Source organism: Xenopus tropicalis, chromosome 10, assembly GCF_000004195.4.
Source record: "Xenopus tropicalis strain Nigerian chromosome 10, UCB_Xtro_10.0, whole genome shotgun sequence".
Lineage (NCBI taxonomy): Eukaryota > Metazoa > Chordata > Amphibia > Anura > Pipidae > Xenopus > Xenopus tropicalis.
Genome location: NC_030686.2, coordinates 28961424 through 28984684, shown reverse-complemented (window position 1 = coordinate 28984684; position 23261 = coordinate 28961424). Strand labels below are relative to the sequence as shown.

Here is a 23261-nt window from a genome sequence, read left to right as displayed (position 1 = left end):
TGGGGTATCAGGTAAGTGATTATAATTACTAGGGGTGCCTAAAATTGTCATTACCCAGTGTTAAAGGGAATGTTCATCTTTTGCAAAGTCCTAACAAAGTGGAATCAGTTTGAAAAAATTATTTCTTCATCCTAAGTGGTTAAAATTTCCAATAACTGGACCCTTAATGATGCGCTATCACCCACTCCCCACACAGATAAGCAGCAGGGTGTAAGGAGATTCCCAGGGTAAGCGCTTCTGTGCATGTACGTCTCCTGGAAGGGGCACAGTTTATAGTCTTTACAAGCAGGACCAATGGTATGTGAAATAAACACATTTCTCTCCTAATATATATATATATATACCACACAGTTCAGGCAAAGGTAGCACTCCTGGGGTCACGTTTTAGCTCCACACAGGAGCTTTCTTCCTCTCCCTGAAGAAAGCTCCTGTGTGGAGCTGAAACGTCGGATTAATTAAAAACCATGTAAGATATTGCTAAAACTCTTTTTTGTTTTATTCTTGTTGAATATTAACCAAAGTCCTGTGAGTGCTAGCCTTTATTGCAATTGTATATATATATATATATATATATGGAGAGAGAGGATTTCCAGTTATCCAGGATCCTCTGAGTTACAGGGAAGCCATCTTCCATAGATTCCTTTATACTCAAATAGGTCAATTTTTTTCTCTGAAATAATAAAAGCTTTTGCTGATGTAAGTAAGCTGCAGGAATCCATATTAGTGCCAAAGCAATTATACTTGTTTTATTTAATGTGTAACTGTATTTACACATTAAGCATTCCAGATAAAAATTCATATATATATAATATATTCCCAATAATTATGCCACTCCAGCTTCCTTCAACCCGCTTTATTGATAATTTACTTCATGGTTAACTTTCATTGGAAAAAGGACAAAAATAAAGAGCCCTTTAAGTATTATGTTAAAGATTTTAAGATTTTGAATCCTGTTTTATTTAAATATAGAAATACATGTGTAATAAATAACATATTTCTTGAAGAATCACATAGTTATTCATCACAGCTTTTTTTCCATCGAGGGATCTCATTGTAGGTGCAGAGATCTTCTGTAAATGTAACTTGCTTCTCCTTCTGTCGTAGTTATACTTCTCCCCATCATCTCTTCATCCTCATTTTCTTCCTCTGACAAAACCATGCTTAAACCAATTTCCAAGTGAAACCCACGAAACTTCCAGTTGATCAGAGGAAGGCAAAAAACCCATCTGAAGTTGTGGCCAATTTGTCTCAGATGGGGAAAATTCCTTCCTGACTCCAAATAGGCAGTCGGACCAGTCCCTGGATCAACTTTGCAACAAAGAAGTCAGTTCACTAATCTTGTAGTTCTCCCTCACTAAACACAAATCCATCAAGATCAACGTTTTGCCTTCTAAGAGAAACCCGCCAAGCTTCCAGTTAATCCAGAATAAGACAAGAAACCCCAGGCAATTAGCCTAAGATAGGGAATTCCTTCCAACTTCTGAGTCCATCAAGATCAAACTTTTTTCCTATATGAAACCCACCAAACTCTCAGTTGCCTCCAGAAAGGCAGGCAGGCCATTCCCTTGATCAACTTTGCAGTATGAGGTCATTTCAGCCAACTTGCATATATCTCCTGCTAAAAGCCATCCAACCCTGTAAACTATCTAATATATCCAATAGTACAAGATTCAAACAATGCAGATATAAACCCAGTTCAGAGCCTATCATAGGAAATAAATAACCACTAAAAAACATTTCAAATATCAGACAAAATAGTAACAGCAAACGGCTAGATACAGGGACCTGCCCCTCCACTCGATAAAGTTACCCACTCTCAATTCATAATCACAATTTAAAAAGAAAGGCAGTGTGCAAAGCTTAAAAATGGCGGATTGTGCCTGTTTTTTACACTCTGCCCAGTGCCTTCTTGCTTGCTTCCATAACAAAAATGTAACACATTGGTATAACAGCATTTCAGCCATTGTTCAAAGCAGCGGTTTAAACAGAGGGCCAGTTCATGGTGCCTCAGACTGTTTGGGGCCAGACTATAATCCTCAAACTATGACCCCGCCCCCTCCTCTCCCCATTGCGTCCTCATACTACAGCCCCGCCCCCTCCTCTCCCCGCTGAGTCCTCATACTACAGCCCACTCCCGCTGCCTGCTCCCCACTCCCTGCTGCATCCTCATACTACGGGCTGCTCCTGCGTAGTTTTTGTAACTCTCTTCAGTGAGTTCTTCTTTTGGTGTTCTATAGTCTTCCTCACCTGATCTTTTCTCTTCATTTCCATTATCAGGGGCCTGTATAATGGTTATGACCCCTGATATTTCATCTACTCTGCCCTACAAGAACTTGTTGCTGGACTTTTACATGCATCTAGGGCAGGGTTCCTTAAACTTTTTAAACAGGGGGTCAGTTCACGGTCCCTCAGACTGTTAGGACTCTATAGTCCTCAAAGTACGACCCTGCCCCTCCACTCCCCACTGTGTCCTCAAAACTACGGCTTGCCCCCCTCTTCCTGCTGCGTCCTCAAACTACGGCCCGCCCGCCCCCTCCCCACTGCGTCCTCATACTATGGCCCGCTTCAGCTCCATGCTCCCCACTCCCTGCTGCGTCCTCAAACTACGGGCCGCTCCTGCGTCCTTCCTTGCTTCGTACTGCCGCTCCCCACTGCGTCCTCCAACTACGGCCCCGCCCCCCCTCTCCCCACTGCGTCCTCATACTACGGCCCCCTCCAGCTCCATGCTGCGTCCTCAAACTACGGGCCGCTCCTGCGTCCTTCCTGCTCCCACGCTCCATCCGTTTTTCCAAATGTCACGTAAATAAGCCTTCAATCTGAGACCCCCACCCCTACCCTTGCCCCTGCTTTCAGAGTTTTCATCTGCAGTCTTCTATTTCTTTTTTTGTGCTTTGGGTTTTTAAATTTTTTTTTGCTTTTTGTTTTTGCTTTTTTGTATTTTGTCTTTTTTTAATTTTTTTTGCTTTTTGTTTGTTTTAAATTTTTTTTTACATTTTGCTTTTTGTTGTTTTTTTTTAAATTTTCTCACTGGCTTGCTGTGACTTCTTTAATCATTCAGCAGCCGATCTTCCTCATGATCTAGCATTGCACTCTTCCAATGCCGGGTCCCATCATCTATTATGGTGGTAGACCCTTTTTCCATGTCATCTGTGCATCTACTTTTATCGCAGTTTTCTGTTTTTTCTTTAATCCCACTTTTCTTAGCATTCTTTCTGAAGATTCTTCTAATGAATCTTAGAAATTTGCTTTCTTTTTTGTTCTTCCCTAGTGGGATTTCATAAAAAGTGCAGAGGTTTTCTGCGAAGTGGACTTGCTTCGCATTGTTTGTATCCTCTGCACTTTCACTGTTGTCCATTCTTTCTTCTTCACTTCTGCTTTCCGATCTTTTCCGTTCCTCTCCCTCACTGTTAGAGCCGTCACTGCTTGTAGGTTGCTCCTCGGCAGTGTTTTCACTGCTTAAGGAACTCCCCATAGCAGTTTCATAACTCTCTTCTTCTTCTTCTTTCCCTTCTTCTCTCTTCATTTGAAGTATTAGGGCCTGCATATTGTCTATGGACCCTAATATTTCATCAATTCTGTCCTACAAGTAAAGCAAAGAATAAATAAAATCATCAGGACAATCATTTTTACATTTCTAATTTCATACAAAAAAGTAGTTGTATTTTAAGATAAATAAGTCCATTTATACCATTTAAGAAAGCTGACCTACTGCAACAATTCAGAATCTGGAATAACTGGCCTTTGTTCTATACAGTAAATACAGGGTGAGGCTCTGCAAAAGTGTTGGGAGGTGGTGCATTGGGGTGAGTGGCAGATGGCTGGGCATTGGTGGTAATTAAAATGTAATTTAGATGCAGGTACAAATGCGCTGCAGCCAGATTCTAGTTATCACATTAGATGTAACCCTGAAGATGAAAAACTGCAATACTGAAAGTACTAAAGGTAGCAACAAGGAAACCATATTCCCTATGGGTAGTGCTTTAAGTTATACGGGAAGCCACAGTTACATGGGATGGGGACACATACCATCGTACCAACACAATGCGCCCTCAAGATGTGCTCTGCTCTTTGAAACGCACAGGCACAATATAGCTCATAAGCGAGAGCAGAACCGACAGGGACGCACAAGGAACTGAGCGCAGGAGGTCATCTGGGCTCATTGGGAACCAACTAAAGGACTGTCTTAATGGGGACTAAGGGGCACTAATTACGTTGAGATAATTTAAATAGATGTTCAATTAATTTAATAGCCACTCCTCCTGAGTTGGAAGCCCTCGAAACGAGTAGAGTATAGAGCGGCAAAAAACAGAGCTTTTTTATTCAACAATTATTCGTTTGCTGGACAAACACTTTTAATATAGTGAGCGCAAGATTCATACAAAGTAAAGTGAGTAAACATGTTATTGTAATGTTTTTCATAGTAAAACAGTATAATACTATCTATACCTTGCTATCATTTCTATGTTCATCGGAGAGGAATACTGATATTGTGAGACTAAGGATATTATTCAATTTCTGCTTATGATCCTGTGAGTACCCACCTAACTGGGGATTGGAACCACTGGGGTGAAAATGATTTCTGTTGTTTAACTACAACTTGCGTGCAGAACATTATTAAGTGGCTTCCCGTATAACTTATTGTTACCGTTAGAGTTTACAGTATTGCACTATTAGTGTTTCATGCGCTTCCCTCTGGATATTCACATACGTAACCAACATGGTGAAGACCCCGGTAAATAAAGGAAGCTGCATTTGAACATTGAACCATTTGGGTGCTCAGCTCTCTTGATATATCATATATTTATATACAGTATATAGAATTCTTAAGTGGAACACAGAGTATATTTATTATTTACATACCTCTACATGAGCCAGCGAATCCATCCAGGCTTCCCGGATCTCCTCCAGCTGCTCAATGTAGATTCCTTCTATTTCTGGAGAAAAGAAAAATATTTGTGAGATATGTTCTGCTTTACATAAACGATAACTCAAACCTTGTGATTAAATTGAAAAGGTGCCGAAAGGTTGTTGAAGTAAAGGTTTAGTGCTATTACAGGGGAAATATGTCTAATTGTTTGGTTCTTTTATACAGATATTCTTATTTTATATATAGAGAAGCTGCCATGCTGATTGCTTCTTATTTTTAATCTTGTTCTTAGTCTTTCAACAAACAGTGCCTTCCAGTGGCTAAATTGCCATAAAAACAAGCAAAATATTTATTTTTCTATATCCATAATTGGCCCCTATACTGTCCTTAGAGGATAATCCATAGTACATTATTAAATGGTTATAGAGTTCCAAACTGTGTGTGTGTAGGTTCATAGGAGTTAGCTTATGAAATATCTATTAAGGGAATATCGAAATAATTTGATTATTACCTTTCAATTCGCGATCCATTTCGCTTCTGAATTGTCCAATGACAACTTCAAAATTGTCCAGCTTCTTTTGCTGAAATATAGATATTTATATGATTAGTGAATTCAGGTTAAATGAAGACATTTCACTTCAAACTAATTCACTTTAAATTGAAATGCAGTCAGACCAACTACTGGGGGGCATCTGAGTTTCTTTAACTGTTACATTAGCTGATTCATTATTTTGATTAACATCTGCATACACATACTTCTAATAAGCTAATACTACACATACTTCTAATAAGCTAATACTACACATACTTCTAATAAGCTAATACTACAGATACTTCTAATAAGCTAATACTACACATACTTCTAATAAGCTAATACTACACATACTTCTAATAAGTCAAAACTACAGATGCTTATAATAAGCTTGATTACAGTTAAGGAGTGGGGAAAAAAAATTAACAAAAACCGCCAATTAACAATGCATTTTGCATATTTTTTAGCAGTTTCATGATTTTTTTGCTGAAGCAAAATGGGACAGATTGGCTCGTCACTATTCCCCAGAGTTTATATTAGAGGATTTATTGGATTGTAGAATCTGCATACAGATCGCTCTGACATTCTCCATTTTGGTTAAAAATGTCATATAAGCTTCATCTCATGGAATCCTACATGTAGAGACAGATTGCTGAGGGATTGTGACAATAACTTTTTAAATGATTTGGTTTAGAAAGTCTCTTTCCATGAGATTTATGTTATATTAAATGTTTATTTTGATGAAAGTTCCCCATAAATTAAATATTTTAATATCCTTACCGTTTTCCTGCATGGCAGGCAACAAAAAAGTCTGGAACACATTTTTAAAAAACTGCGATATCTCTGTTTTTTTTTATCAGATGACAAGCTCGCCTTCACGCTCTGATGGGAGGAATCAAATGTGGCTGTGCCTGAGTGTGTGTGTTCTACAGCTAAACAGTGACCATTGTGACATCATCACATTGTGATGATGTCATAATGGCTCTGGTGTTTACATTGTGGAATACACTCAGCCTTAGAATGTCGTTTCTATGGAAACCTATTGCACACATACCTACAGAGAGTTTCAATGCTCTAAATTGCAGTTAAATGGTAACTGTCAAGAAAACAAAAGTGTAATACAGGCTTCATTTCATGAAGGTCTCCATGTTGAGACAGATTGCTGAGAGGGGGATAGCGAAAAGCCATTTTTAAAATGACTTTGTTTAGAAAGCTCTATTAAATTACATGTAAAACTATACTTAATAGTTCCCCAGAAATTAAATACTTGTTTAAACTTTTCTTGCAAGTAAATACCTCTCTTCCAGCCTCTGACTTTATTATAATATACAATCGATATCAAATGTCAGTAACTAACCTTAAAATATTAAATACTCATGAAGTGTAAACTTGAACACAAAAAATAATAAAGAATCAGTTACTGGGTCAGGAGTGAGTTTTATAGTGATCGCTGATGCACAAATATCCAAATACAACATCCAGTATCAGGGCTGCCATCTGGGGGGGAGGGGCAGTTGTGCTGGGCCTGGTGAGATCTGCATATGAATTTGGGCCCAATTGTATCATTAAAGTCATGAAAATTGCACAAGTTACCTATAAAGTTACACTAAAACTTACACACGTTGCCTAGAAACTTAATGTAACTTAATAAATAGGAGCTTACATAACTAGCGTAGCAAGCAGTGGCAATGCTGAGAAGCTTAACAGGGGCAGGGGCAAACTCCACTGATCATCAATGAATTAAAGAACTTAGGGTGATGTCAGATGTGGCGTATTCTTGTCAAGCCGAAAACGCTTGCCGAGTATACGCCCCGCTACTGGAAATGCCCCCTATATGTGCCTGCACCCGAATGAATGAGATACGCATAAAAACGTGAGAGAATGCAAAGTCTGGCGGTTTTATGCATATTTCGGCTACATGTGCCTGCACCTGAGCGTATCTCATTCATTCGGGTGCAGGCACAGGTTGGACGCATTTACAGAAGCGGGGCGTATTCTCGCTAAGCGTTTTTCAGCCTTAAGGTAAATTCCGCATTCCCCCCAATGACTAAATATCACATTAACTGTTTTATTAACTGTTTATCTGAACTGCTTGTTAGAGAGTATGGCAGTTTATATTTCGATCTATTTACTGAATTATATAAGCTATTAACTTCATGATTATTGGGCCCCTAGACTTACTTCTAGACAATTTACGTAAATTATGCAGAAACTTGCAAAGGTTGAAAGAAATGTACTTAAGTTACTTATCAAGCAATGAGAGTACAGAGCAGCGTGACAGGGGCCGGTAGGGGGGTAGGGTCTAACTTGGGCAAGCTCCACTGAGCCCCAAATCAACTGACTGACTTATTAGCAAATTAATCATTTTTACTGTATATATGAACTACTACTGTCTAGTTACTGGCCCCCTAAATGTAATGGAGATTATTGGGGGGTGGCGCCCTGATGGCAAATCCGATGCTGCGTGGCTCTTAAGAATATTCTCGAGTATAGTCGCATTTGCGTTTTTTTCACTAAATATGAAAAAAAAACAAACTTGAATTTTGATAAATCAGCCCCTATGTTTTTGAAACTAAATAGAGCAAAACAGTAAATGGCAGCACCCAGAGCACTGCTCAGTGAGAGCTGTAAATGACTGGCCTGCTATTGTTTAAATAAAGATAAGTAAAATGCTTTTTATATTTTTTAATATGGAATATCAAAATAAGTGCGAAAGAAAACATAACATTTATAGCAAGGAAATTCTGTGGAACTAAGCAATGTTATTAAAAGGCACCTATTGTAGCAAAACAGTTTTCCCGACCAGAGGTGCCAGCTAACAGAGCCTGTAGTCTGATTGGGGAATATCATTTTGGCCAGAAAACGCTCCTAGCGAGCACTATGCTACCAGCAGGGTATTATATCAGCTGAGCGCTGTGATTGCCAAACCTCTTCACATAATTTTCAGGATTCATTGAGGTCTGGCATGGTGCCAAGAGACTGGCGGATTGCTAATGTGGTGCCGTTATTTAAAAAGGGATCCCGTTCTCAGCCTGAAAACTATAGGCCTGTTAGTCTGACATCAGTAGTAGGAAAACTTTGGAAGGGGTAATAAGGGATAGGGTACTTGAATACATTGCAGTTCACAATACTATTAGTTTGTGCCAGCATGGTTTTATGCGTAACAGATCTTGCCAGACTAATTTAGTTGCCTTTATGAGGAGGTGAGCAGGAACCTTGATGCTGGAATGGCAGTTGATGTCATCTACTTGGACTTTGCTAAAGCGTTTGATACAGTACCTCACAGAAGGTTAATGATCAAATTGAGGAATATTGGCCTAGAACATAATATTTGTAATTGGATAGAGAACTGGCTGAAGGATAGAGTACAAAGAGTGGTTGTAAGTGGAACATTTTCTAATTGGACCAGTGTGGTTAGTGGAGTACCGCAGGGGTCAGTCCTTGGGCCTTTGCTTTTTAACTTGTTTATTAATGACCTGGAGGTGGGCATAGAGAGTACTGTTTCTATTTTTGCTGATGACACAAAATTGTGCAAAACTATAAGTTCCATGCAGGATGCTGCCGCTTTGCAGAGCGATTTGACAAAATTAGAAAACTGGGCAGCAGACTGGAAAATGAGGTTCAATGTTGATAAGTGCAAAGTTATGCACTTTGGTAGAAATAATATAAACGCAAACTATCTACTGAATGGTAGTGTGTTGGGGGTTTCCTTAATGGAGAAGGATCTAGGGGTTTTTGTAGATAACAAGTTGTCTAATTCCAGGCAGTGTCATTCTGTGGCTACTAAAGCAAATAAAGTGCTGTCTTGTATAAAAAAGGGCATTGACTCAAGGGATGAGAACATAATTTTGCCCCTTTATAGGTCCCTGGTAAGGCCTCACCTTGAGTATGGGGGGCAGTTTTGGGCTCCAGTCCTTAAGAAGGATATTAATGAGCTGGAGAGAGTGCAGAGACTGCAACTAAACTGGTAAAGGGGATGGAAGATTTAAGCTATGAGGTTAGACTGTCGAGGTTGGGGTTGTTTTCTCTGGAAAAGAGGCGCTTGCGAGGGGACATGATTACTCTGTACAAGTACATTAGAGGGGATTATAGGCAGATGGGGGATGTTATTTTTTCCCATAAAAACAATCAACGCACCAGAGGTCACCCCTTTAGATTAGAGGAAAGGAGTTTCCATTTGAAGCAGCGTAGGTGGTTTTTCACGGTGAGGGCAGTGAGGTTATGGAATGCCCTTCCTAGTGATGTGGTAATGGCAGATTCTGTTAATGCCTTTAAGAGGGGCCTGGATGAGTTCTTGATCAATCAGAATATCCAAGGCTATTGTGATACTAATATCTACAGTTAGTACTAGTGGTTGTATTTATAGTTTATGTATGTGAGTGTATAGATTGGTAGGTGTGGGTTAGGTGTGCTGGGTTTACTTGGATGGGTTGAACTTGATGGACACTGGTCTTTTTTCAACCCTATGTAACTATGTAACTATGTAAGCATCGAAGCACTTTCTGGCTAAAACAGTATGGGGTCCCCCAACCAGAGTGCAGGCAAATAATAGTAACCGGCAAGTGCTTTTATTTCCTTCTAAAGGAAAGCAATTTACTCCAATAAACAATATGAAAGATGAATATAATTTAACTATATATTCCTACTGTTACATGCTAAAATGTAGCACATAAACACACAAGTGAAAAGGCCCAAATAACAAATCATCCAGAAACTGCACAGATAAAATGGGAGGCAACAACGGTCTCGAAACATGTCAAAACATGTCTTCCTTACGGAACTGCTCCAGGAAAGCCTCACGTTTTCGCAGTTTATCGTACTGCCGACAAGTTCTCTCAAACAGCTGGAGAAGAGAATATAAAGTAGATGAAGCTGGAGCAGAGCGTAGTATAGATATGAATAACCTTAAAATCATTCAGAAATCCATGGAATAACTATACTTCCTGGAAACTAATTGTATCATTTTGAGGGCTGGGACTGCATGAGATGATACCACTGGGTCAGTGCCAAAAAAAAAGTTCATGGAAAAGGATTTTTTATGATCAGAACACAGGGCCCTCAAAGTAATATGTCTTTAAAGGTTGCTAAAACTTAGATAATGATGCAGTTGCCTTGGGCTGGTACAGAAGCCCAAAACATAATGTACATTTCTAGCCTATTTCTAAGCATTAGTTCTCCTTTAAACTATGGGGGTAGACTGTCAAGGTTGGGTCTGGAAAAAAAGGTGCTTGCAGGGACATTATTATTATCAACTCACCAGAGGCCCCACCCCTTTAGATTAGACTAACAGAAGTTTCATTAGAAGCAGTGATGGTGGTTAATTGCAGTGCGAGCAATGAGGTTGTGGAATTCCATGCCAGGTGCTGCTGTGATGGCAGATAAGAGGGGCTTGGATGATTTCCTTATATGTTATGTATAGCAGAAATAAACAGAGGAAATGCCCAGTATACGTGATAAGCAACACCCTTATCCTTTTCTATATATGTAAGAGAAGTTAACCGAAACAGAAATTACTTTCTATAACAGTATAATAGCCTACTCACCGAGGAGATATTGGTGTAATTAGCCATTAATCATTGTAGCATAAATAAAACAGCTAGAAAGCCCTAAAAGCCCTGTATACCTGTGTGGGATCCACTTCCCCTTGAATGATGTTCAGTATTGCAATATAGCAGTGGTTGGTTTGCCGGTCACTGCCAGTGGATACCATAACATTTTTAGGCTGCAGTAGCCTTCTCATGACATCCAGCACTGTGGTCTTACGCACACTGGCCACCTATGAACAAGAAGAATAATTACTTGCATGGAAATACAGGATTTGGTTTTCACGCAGAAGTAGGAAATGTTGATAGTATTTGTGTTCTCTCTCTGCAAAGAGCAGATATTTTTATCTGGTGCTCACAGCACAGCAGGCAGAGGGGTGCAAGTGCTTGGCAAGTGAGCATTAAAGATCGCACTTTTTAACCCCTTAGTGTTCTTGCAATTGCTCCCCCTGGGGTCACAAATGATCTCAAGTGGTGCTAAAGTGCTAGAGTTACATACAATAGGTTATGTAGGCTGATACAAGTTCTTTTTTCTTTAGATAATTCCCTATGGGAGCAGGCAAGTTAAGATAAAACAAATTGACCAAATTGTGAGCATTTTGTAAAGTAAAGGAAACAAAATATTAATTTCATACATGAAGAGCGAATAACGTTCTATGTTCTGCAACATATATACTAATGCTAACTCCTTATAAATGGTTTATGTTAAAACTAATACGTACCAAGGTTTTTCAAGGTTTACTTGGAAAAACATGAGCAGATGCATTCCACCATTAACACATTTATATGCAGTCCTTATTTAAACACAAGTAAGTCATTTATTATATGAAATCAATTATATTTGTATGTCAAAATAAAAAATTCAGTAATGTAAGGGGTGAGAACGGGGGAAGAGATGGATGTAGGTCAGGGATCCCCAACCTTTTATACTTGTGAGCCACATTCAAATGGGAAAAGTATTGGGGAGCAACACAAGCATGGAAACAGTTCCTGGGGTGCAAATAAGAGCTATTATTGGCTATTTAGTAGCCTCTATGTGAACTGGCAGCCTATAGAAGGCTCTGTTTGGCTTTACACTGGGTTTTATGCAACCAATACTTGCCCCCAAGCCAGAAATGAAAAAATAAGCACCTGCTTTGAGGCCCCTGGGAGCAACATCCAAGGGGTTGGGGATCAACATGTTTCTCACGAGCCACTGGTTGGGGATCACTGATTGTAGGGGGTGCAGATATAGGATACAAAGGCCCAAGTAACCCCAATTATAACTGTATAGTGATGACACAAGATCTTGACTTGTAAGAAACATTAAAGGAATTCTGTGATGATTTTTGTTGTGGAGCTTTTATTACTATATTATACTGTTCACATTGCAAATAATTCATTATACCATTTGAAATGCTATTCTCCAATCAATAAATGTATTGTTTTTGCTGTAATATTGCTGTGTAGGTGCCATCTCGGTGCATTGTGCCTGAGTCTGAGCTTTCAGAAGGAGCCAGCACTACTCATTAGAACTGCTTTCAGGTAACCTATTGTTTCTCCTACTCCCATGTAACTGGAGGAGTCCCAAGCCGGACTTGAATTTTTACTATTGACTGTTATTCTCGTATCACCACTAGGAGGCATGGGAACATTTTTATCAGGGAGCTGCTATCTGTAACCTTCCCATTGTTCTGCTGATTGGCTGCTGAGGGGGGAAGGGGGTTAGATCACTTCAACTTGTAGTGCAACAGTAAAGTGTGAGTGAAGTTTATAAGAGCGCATGTCATATCACTAAGGGCACCTAGGAAACTAAGAATATGCCTTGCCCCATTTTCAAATTTGAAAATTAAATATAAAAAAGTCTGTTTGCTCTTTTGAAAAACAGATTTCCATTCAGGATTTTGTTGGAGAAGCACTATTAAATGATGCGTTTTGTAAAACACATGTTTTCCGATGACAGAATCCATTTAAGATGAGATGAAATCTTGCAGCAATTTGTGTGTACTGTAGAGTGACCTCCCTGCTATTCTTACAGGACCCCCAAACAATGTTCCCTAACTGTGTGCTCGTGGGCACGCACACAAATTTTTTAATTCTGCAACTATCAGTTTTTTCATTGGAACAGCTACCTTGTTGCTTGAGCTTAATTACCCTAGCAACCAAGCAGCAGCTGGGAAGACAGAATGGGAAGACAACTGAAAAGGATTACAATAACAATAATCAATAATAAAAGTGAAAAATTGCTGATTTTAGTTGCTGGGGTTAGTGATCCTGACAACCAGTATTTTCAGTTGCTGGTAAGGTAGGCCAATGAAAAAAACTCAAGAAATAAAAATGAAGGCTTATTTCAGAAGTGCTTAGAATAGGTCCATCTTTAACATACAAAGGTGTAGTTCTTCTTACGTGTGTCTAGCACTGCAAATACACGAGGCCCAAAGTGTGTGATTCTTGTATTGTAATTATGGCTACAAATTATTACATCAAAGATACATATTAAAAACATATAGTAACTACACAAATGACATATAAAGCTGCTGATTAGTCATTTTATTTAATTACATCATTAGATACCAGAATAAAACATCCTAAATATAAATGCCACTGAACAGTTTGATGCCCAATGTACATAGGTTTACCTATTTTGCATGCAGGGACCCCAAGATAGAGAAACTCCATATTATCTGTCATTTCTGTCATTTCAGGCAAAACCAACACATTTGCAACATTGCATGTGGGGTAAAGTCACAAAAAGTGCACCCCAAAAAGCCATATATTTTTGGAAAGTACTCACGCACCCAAATTCAAAATGGGTTACCAAGTCAAGTACCAAACCATTTTCCTAAAATTGTTTCAAAGTTTCCACTTTGCGGGATCTTATCTCCCATGTATCAATAGATGCCATGAAACTCCCTAAATATGAGTGCCATGAAATGAAAGGGAAAGATACCCCCAAAAGATCTATAATTTATGTAATTTCAGCAACTGCAAAATCAACACTTTTGCAGCATTTTATGTGGGATGTGACAAAAAAGTACACACCCCAGAAATCCAAATGGGTACACAGCTTAAGTACCAAGCTGCAAAACAAAATTGACTCTACTGCTGAAAAAAACACATTTACTGCATTTTTTCGTAAAGCCACAAAGAAATACATTTACACCCCAAACCATATTTGTTTGGAAAGAAAGTAAGCATTTAAGCAAATCCAAAATGGGTAACCATGTCTTTCTACTCCAGTCTACTAACCCTTTACTAAAATTAGGGTTTTTAATGAAATACCTGAAAATTGCTTCAAAACTTTCACTTTCTAGCATCTCATCTCCCACATTTATCCAGGGCTACACTTTGTGGCAATAACAGAACAGAGAGGATCAGAAGTTTCTCTGCAAATGATCCAACGCAGTTACAAATATAACTAGGTTTCTTTTCAGAAAAAGCCTGTGATATAAATTTGTGTCGTATTTAGTTGCTTTGCAGCTCACCAGTCACTAGATGGCACTGTTTAATCCATATTGCCTCTCACTCTCTTGTCCAAATGCTGAGCTTTTTAATTTACCAAGAGCCTATAGTGCCCTAGAGCAGTGCCCATCATTTTTCCAAAATTGCTCCTGTACAGTCAGTTATCCCCCAATACTGAGTTTAAGAAGTCATTGTCCTGGTTTTTCCTGGGCAATGTTTGTATACGTAAAAATAGGGATTTGCGAGCTAGCATGAAGGGTAAGAATAGGATAAGGAGAGAATTAATGAAGGTTACCCAAGCTTTCAATGTACTTTTTGTTAGCCAAGGTCAGTCACATTAACAACAAGGTAGCAGTTTAAATGAAAGGCTGGATAGAGCACAAATGATTTATTTTTATATTGTAATTAAATTGTTTAATCATTGATTCACTGATTCCTAGGAGCTGGCAATCTAATTTCCATAGAAGACACATTATTAAGGGATACTAAGACAAATTCAGGGAGCACATCCAAGTCTCAGACAGATAGTATCCCGGTTGCAGTGCTCACACTGTGCCAACATCAGAATAAAGAGGCTTATAATACACACAAATATAAATAATACAATAGATGATTATGATGATGATGATCTTCATATTTTAGTGAATTATATGCAGGGTCAGACTGGCTGAAGAGAGTGCCAGAGAAACATTTGGTGGGTGCAGACCCTAATGTGCCCCAGCCTAGGAGATTTCCCACCAGCCTGTCTTTATTTCCATTGTATGAAAAAATTTAATTTGAAATGCTTTACACATATAATACTTTAGTAAAGTATGCAGCTAATAATAATAATAAATAATAATAGCAGCGTGGTAATAGAACTGCATGAATTACACCACTGATCCCCGACCAGTAGCTCACAAGCAAAATGTTACTCACCAACCCCCGGATGTTGCTTCCAGTGGCCTCAAAGTATGTGCTTCTTTTTGCATTCATGGCTTTTGGGCAAGTTTTAGTTGCAAAAGAAACAGTTGTACTTACAATCACAGCCTCCTGTAGGCTTCCAGTCCACGTAGGGAATAACAAATAGCCAATTCGGCACCCCTAGGAACTTGTTTTTATGCTTCTTGTTGCTCCCAAACTCTTTTTACATTTGAATCTGGCTAACAAGTAAAAAAGGTTGGGGACCTCTGAATTACACTATAATCACTAAGGGTACACAGGGCTCTTTTAGCCAAAAACCAAGGCATTACAGTGCCCAAAAAGTCTGCAAGTCAGATGACTTGTAGTGTTAGTCTACATGGGTGTCTGTTTTGGGTGCTTTTGTACTGTGTGTAATTACCCTATGGGCATGTACAAACAAGCATTTCTTGGTCTATTTGGGCAGCTCTGGGGTTGAACAAATTGTAATAGTGTGGTGACTTGAAGTACATGTGTCAGACATGGCTAGACAGGTCTTTTTGTGCATCTGGTGCACGTACTAGTGATCTCCATGTCACAAAATGAAGGGAGGAGACCAGTTTTATGGAGTCCCAGGATTGATGGTGCTGCTTCCATCATGGCCTTTGTTTAAGTAGTGTTCTCCTCTAAGGCCATGGGCACATGAAGCATTTGCCTTAAGACACAAAAGCAGGCATTTTTGGGCGGACCTCCCCTCCATGTACCTGCAATCAAGCAGGAGCTGTACTTTTTAGTGCAGATACACGGGGATGCGGAAGGGAGCAGATCCCCTTCTCTAACCCTGCAGACAAAATGCTCTCCTACATAACCAACTGTAATATTGTACCATGCTGACATCTAGAGATAATACAGCAATATTTCTGTATGACAGAGATACTCAAAATTTATTTTGGTATGTATTAACCCATTAGGTACCCTGTCCATTTCTAGTGGTTTAGAAGGGAATGTACTAAGTGCTACTGAATTGTAGGCAAAGAATCACAACCCTCAAAGGTCTTGAAAAAAAAGAATTCTTCTTTATCTTTAAAATTTGTAAATAACTAGTGATAGTCAAATCCTCAATATTGAAGGTGCTAATAGTTTTATTGTAAGGCTTATATTCTTGTTTCATGACATCACTTTACTGAAACGAAACCAACAAATTACTGTAAACTTCAAGTTTTGCAATAAAGAACGGAGTTCAAAACATTCCAACAATTATAGTGAAATGCCAATTAATGTAGTGTTGCCTGATTACTCTCTGTATAACCTGTCAGATGTATATATTTATATGGACTGGTTATTATAGAATAACATCAGCAATTTATATTGGGATCTGTTTACTGAATTATATCAGCGTTTTATACATTATCTTTTCAGCAGGGTAATGGCTCATTTTTGGGCCCCACAGCAACATTTTTGGGTCCTTACAATTACACAATTTACCAAATTTATTCCAAAATTTACGCTACTTTTAAATAAATTTAACTTACTTATAAACTCCACTGTCCCCTCCCCAATTCAAAGACTGACCTATTAGCACATTTTTGTTACTATTTTTTTGAACTAATACTGACTAGTTATTGGGCCCCTAAATTTACGTACTTTACAAAACCTTGTGCAAAAACTCACGTAACTTACATACAGTATAAAGCAATGACAGCACAGAGCAGGGGCAGGTAGGTGGGAAGGGGTTAAACTTTGAACAAACTCCACTGACCCCCAATGAACTGACTTTTTAACACATTAATCAGTGGAACTCTTTATATGAACCGCTTATTGTAGAGTAACATCCGCTGTTTATATTGCACACATGGACACAAGGGGCATGGGCAGAATTGTAGTACTGAGCACTTGTGTTAATGGGGGGCCCATATAAATAACTTGAACGGAGCCCCATGTTTTCCATATTTATATAATGCTTCATAACCCACAAAAGCACACCCCATCATAGAAAAGTGCTGCGTTTCCATTGTTTTATTATACTGAGATTCCCCCCCCCCCGAGTGTGAGCTGTGCCGCTACACTATGCTTACTGAGTGCCGGGGCCACAGGCTGAGGATGAGCATTCGCACTACTGAATTTTAGCTGCAGGAAGTGGCGATAAGTAAAGCCAAGATAGGGGCCACAATGTATAAGGTATAGGTCATACATGTGAAGGCCATGCCTTTAGTTTAACAAATTGGAAGAAAAATCTGTAGGAGACATAATGATGCAAATCTGGGTAGGATAATGGGACAATAATTGAAAGAAAGAATCCTAGTTTCGCCATTTTCGCCAAGTTCTTACCCATAGTTGAACCCAGCCTGGTTTCAGTGTGCATCCAACTCTACACAGAATGATGGGAAATGTTAGCTTTTATCAAGGAAATTGGGAGTGGGCTTTGGGGCCTGGGTATATCAGACCTACTCTTGTTGAACTTTTTTGTGCTTGGTGAATGCACAGTTGGCTTGTTATTTTCAGTACTTTCTGGAACCATGCAATGGCTTGAGTTGTTTAAAGAAAATTTCAAATATTCTATGGCAAAATTCTAAAGTTCATACAAGGACAATATTTTTTATAAAAAACAGTTTTAAACCCCAACCTACTGTTGTTCGACTTCAGCTTATTCTTCTTCTTCTTAGCGCCCCCCATTTTCTAAACGTTACTCCTCCTACAGCTTTAGGGGTACAACACCCAAACTCCCCACACATCTTCGCCCTATAGCAGAGCAGGTTGCTTGTGCTTTTCTAAGCAATCCTGCCCCCCATCTTTTTGTAGCGCCGCTCCGAACCCCCCAATTTTCCCATTGACTTTGACGGAAGACTTTCAAACTGCTGCCACACTTACAGCTTTGAAGCTACACCCCCCCAAACTTGAATAACATAATAATGGGATCACCTGAATGAAACAGCGACATTTGTTGGATGACTCCAAAGTGGGAGGGGCCACCAGCAGCCAATCAGATTTAACCAAACTTTGCACAGTTTGTCACTGGGTGACTATGTTCCAAGTTTAGAAAAGAGGGCAGTGCCAACAACAGCCAATCAGATTTCACCTATAGACTTCATATGTTTACATTTAAACTGCTGCCATTCTTTATATATTAATACTAAGGTCCCCAAACTTTGCAGAGCTAGTCACCAGGTAACTGCAGTTCAGAGTTAGAAAAAGTGGGTGGAGCCACCAACCTGCTGCCATTCTCACTGTATTAACAACAGGGTCACTAGGGGGCTGCATTTTTAGGTTTTAAAAAGTGGGTGGAGCCACCAACAGCCAATCAGACTTCACCTATTGGGTTTTTTTTTTGGTTTAAATTTAAAATGCTGCCTTTCTCACACTATTTATTTCAGGGTTCCCAAACTTAGCACAATCAGTCACTGGCTGACTACATATTCAGGGTTAGAACAAGTGGGAGGAGCCACCAACAGCCAATCCATTTCCACCCATTACATTTCATTGGTTTATATTTAAACTGATGCAATTATTTAAGTATTAATTCCAGGGTTGTTAAACTTTCAAGAGTTAGTCACTGGGTATTTGCAGTTCAAAGTTAGAAAAAGGTGGGTGGGTCCACATTCACCTATTTACTTTCAATGGTGAAGTGTAAAATACTGTCAGTCCCACAATTTTTATGCCTGAGTTCCTAAAGTTGGTCACTGGGGGACTGCAGTTCAAAAATAGGAAAAGTGGGTTGGGCCACTAACAGCCAATCAGATTCCATCCATTGAATTTTATTGGTTTAAATTTAAAATTCTGCCATTCTCACACTATTTATGCCAGGGTGCCCACTGTTTGTCACTGGGTGACTTCGACTCAAGGTTAGAAAAAGTGGGCGGAGCCACCAACCGCCAATCACAATTTACCTATTGACTTTTATTGGTTTAAATTTAAACTGCTGCCGTTCTTTAACTATTAATCTCAGGGTCTCTAAACTTTGCAGTCGCTGGGTAACTGCAGTTCCAGGTTAGAAAAAGGGGGCAGAGCCACCAACTATTAAAACCAGGGTCCCCAAACTTTGCACAGTGGTTTTTACTATATAAATGTGGTCCAAAAATTAGAAAAAAGTGGGCGGAGCCTACAACAGATCAGATTTCATTCAGTGACTTCACGCTTTTCAACCCAACTTTTAGTATGATGTAGAGAGTAATATTCTGAGACAATTTGCAATTGGTCTTCATTTTTTATCATTTGTAGTTATTTCATTTTAAGTTCAGCAGGTCCCCAGTTTGAAGTTTCAGCAGTTATTTGGTTGCTAGGGTCCACATTCCTTTAACAACCAGGGAGTAGTTTGGATGAGAGACTATATGAACAAGAGAAGGCCTGAATAGATTCTTATTAGGTTACAAAAAGTAACAATAACAATAAAACTGTAACAGGCGTAGACAGCAGGAGCGCTTATGTGAAAAATAAAGAATATATAATAGTGTAACAACGTTTTACACAGATTTGGTATTATATATACCCCACTAACAATAAAACTGTAGCCTCACAGAGCAATAGCTTTTTGGCTGTCGGGTCAGTGACCCCCATTTGAAAGCTGGAGAGGGGCAGAAGAGAAAGGCAAATAATTCAAAAACTATATAATAAAAACCAATTGCAAAGTTGTTAGGAATAGGGAATTCTATAACATACTAAAAGTTAGCTCAAAGGTGAACCACCCCGTCAAGTTTTTAAGTTTTCAACATTTTTTTTTTAATAACTACATTTTTTGAGCTTCTAAGTTGTTAATAAATTAACTCATATTCGAGTTTGGTGAGTTTTTGAGTTTTGCTTATTTAACTAAGCTTTTATTTGAAAATTCAATTTTTGTTAAATGGGCCTTTCAATTGATTTTGGTCACTCTCAGGAGACCTTGCTCAAGACATTAAAACAAACAAAACCCCCCACAACCTTTAAACCCAATGGTACAAACACCAGAACACTCCCCCTGATGTCACATTCATTGTATAACCAGTTTAAAAGAAAACACAGTTGCCAGTCACCTATACCAAATATCTTAGTCAAAGTGTATTAATATTAAGCCCAAAAACACAAGTACATCTTCCCGATAAAGCCCTGCACTGCTACAGGGGGAGTATATATAGGAACACACGTATGAAGTGTGCTGGAGCGATGACAGAGCATATAACTAGCACTTCCACAGAAACGTACTGTTACAATCATGAGCAGATCCCAACCATGAGTATCTGTTACATTTGCACAGCCTATAGGGCTATCCCAAACCCAAACCACGCACTGTTAAAGGAGAAGGTTACATTACTAAATGTTAGGCACGGCCCCATGATTATAATTGTTTATATGATACCCCGGGCCAGTGCTCCTGTTAGAAGCAAAGTACACCGGGCTGGGGTACTTCTGAGTGAGCACCATGGTGCGATTGTCTTCTTCCCCTACTTCTTTCTCTGATTGCCCTAGGCCTACACACGCTCACTGGGGTGAAAAAAATAGTTACGCTTTCACTCTCCTGTGCATGCACATCCAGAGCAGGGAAGAAAGAAGGTCGCTCCGTGGTGCTTGCGCACAAGTACCCCTGGCCAGGGCAGTTTTTTTGCTAACAGGAGCACTGGCTTGGGGCATCAGGTAAGTGATTATAATTACTAGGGGTGCTTTATTGATAATTTACTTCATGGTTAAAAAACATCAACGTTTTGGTCCTGGTCTGGGACCTTGTTCACAATGTCAAACCCCAGAACCTATACACACAATGAAGCTATATAAAGGAAACATAACCCCACCCACCTGTTTCGTATCAGCACCCTGGCACCACAACCCCCAACCTGCATACCATGTAGAAATCATATATATATATATATATATACACACAACCAACCACCCTAAATTTGTATCTTACAATATGGTCTGTACTATGGTGCATTCACATACAATCTGTTCAATGTGTGGCCAACTTTCATTGGGGAAAGGACAAAAATAGAGAGCCCTTTAAGTATTATGTTATTAAGTTAAACACATTTTTAGATTTTGAATCCTGTTTTATTTAAAATATAGAAATACATGTGTAATAAATAACATATTTTTGAAGAATCACATAGTTATTCATCACAGCTTTTTTTCCATCAAGGGATCTCATTGTAGGTGCAGAGATCTTCTGTAAATGTAACTTGCTTCTCCTTCTGTCGTAGTTATACTTCTCCCCATCATCTCTTCATCCTCATTTTCTTCCTCTGACAAAACCATGCTTAAACCAATTTCTAAGTGAAACCCACGGAACTTCCAGTTGATCCAGAGGAAGGCAAAAAAACCCATCTGAAGTTGTGGCCAATTTGTCTCAGATGGGGAAAAATTCCTTCCTGACTCCAAATAGGCAGTCGGACCAGTCCCTGGATCAACTTTGCAACAAGAAGTCAGTTCACTAATCTTGTAGTTTCTCCTTCACTAAACACAAATCTATCAAGATCAACGTTTTGCTTCTAAGAGAAACCCGCCAAGCTTCCAGTTAATCCAGATTAAGACAAGAAACCCCAGGCAATTAGCCTAAGATAGGGAATTCCTTCCAACTTCTGAGTCCATCAAGATGAAACTTTTATTCTATATAAAACCCACCAAACTCTCAGTTGACTCCAAAAAGGCAGGCAGGCCATTCCCTTGATCAACTTTGCAGTATGAGGTCATTTCAGTCAACTTGCATTTTTCTCCTGCTAAAAATCCATCCAACGCCGTAAACTATCTTTATAGTTTCCAATAGTACAAGATTCCAATAGTACAAGATTCAAAGAATGCAGATAAAAATCCAGTTCAGAGCCTATCATAGGAAATAAATAACCACTAAAAACATTTCATATCAGACAAAATAGTAACTGCAAACAGCTAGATACAGGGATCTGCCCCTCCACTCGATAAAGTTACCCGCTCGCAATTCATAATCACAATTTTCCCAACTCCCGCTGCCTGCTCCCCACTCCCTGCAGCGTCCTCAATCTACGGCCCGCTCCTGCGTCCTTCCTCGCTCTGTACTGCCGCTCCCCACTGTGTCCTCCCACTCCCTGCTGCGTCTTCCTCACCTGATCTTTTCTCTTCATTTCCATTATCAGGGCCTGTATATTGGTTATGACCCTTGATATTTCATCTACTCTGCCCTACAAGGAACTTGTAGCTGGACTTTTACAAGCATCTAGGGCAGGGTTGCTCAAACTTTTTTAACAGGGGGCCAGTTCACGGACTGTTCGGGAGCCAGTCTATAGTCCTCAAAGTACAACCCCGCCCCCCCACTCCCCACTGTGTCCTCAAAATTACGGCCTGCCCCCACTCTCCCTGCTGTATCCTCAAACTGTGGCCCCGCCCCCTCTCCCCGTTGCATCCACATACTACGGCCCGCTCCAGCTCCATGCTCCCCACTCGCAGCTGCGTCCTCAAACTATGGGCCGCTCCTGCGTCCTTCCTCGCTCCGTACTGCCGCCCCCCCTCTCCCCACTGCGTCCTCATACTACGGCCAGCTCCAGCTCCCTCCTGCATCCTCAAACTATGGGCCGCTCCTGCATCCTTCCTCGCTCCATACTGCCGCTCCCCACTGCGTCCTCCAACTACGGTCCGCTCCTGCGTCCTTCCGCGCTCTGTACTGCCGCTCCCCACTGCGTCCTCCAACTACGGGCCGCTCCTGCGTCCTTCCGCGCTCTGTACTGCTGCTCCTCACTGCGCCCTCAAACTACGGGCCGCTCCTGCGTCCTTCCGCGCTCTGTACTGCCGCTCCCCACTGCGTCCTCCAACTACGGCCCCGCCCCCCCTCTCCCCGCTGCGTCCTCATACTACGGCACGCTCCAGCTCCATGCTCCCCACTTCCAGCTGCATCCTCAAACTACGGGCCGCTCCTGCGTCCTTCCTCGCTCCGTACTGGCACTTCTGCAGTCTTCTATTATTTCTTTTTTTTTTTGCCTTTTTTGCTTTTTTTGTATTTTGTCTTTTTTTAATTTTTTTTGCTTTTTTGTTTTTTTTAAATTTTTTTTTAAATTTTGCTTTTTGTTTT

General features: G+C 39.9%; 1 protein-coding gene and 1 long non-coding RNA gene across 2 annotated transcripts; both read right to left on the bottom strand.

Annotated features, from left to right (window-relative positions):
- Positions 1-3046: 3046 nt before the first annotated feature.
- Positions 3047-5397, bottom strand: LOC116407922. Its single transcript, XM_031894194.1, has 3 exons — positions 5379-5397; positions 4861-4934; positions 3047-3580 (listed from the first exon to the last, which is right to left on the bottom strand). Exons 1-3 carry the CDS (start codon positions 5395-5397, stop codon positions 3047-3049), a joined length of 627 nt encoding a protein of 208 aa, XP_031750054.1.
- A 4655-nt stretch (positions 5398-10052) lies between these two features.
- Positions 10053-11268, bottom strand: LOC116408010. The gene is made up of 2 exons (XR_004220670.1): positions 11023-11268; positions 10053-10242 (listed from the first exon to the last, which is right to left on the bottom strand). It is a non-coding gene; the product is annotated as an uncharacterized LOC116408010 (long non-coding RNA).
- Positions 11269-23261: the final 11993 nt, after the last annotated feature.

Coding starts and splice junctions, on each gene's coding strand:
- LOC116407922 (XM_031894194.1), bottom strand. Junction 3,581..4,860: donor ATTCGCTGGCTCATGTAGAG/GTATGTAAATAA, acceptor CTTTACTTGTAG/GACAGAATTGATGAAATATT.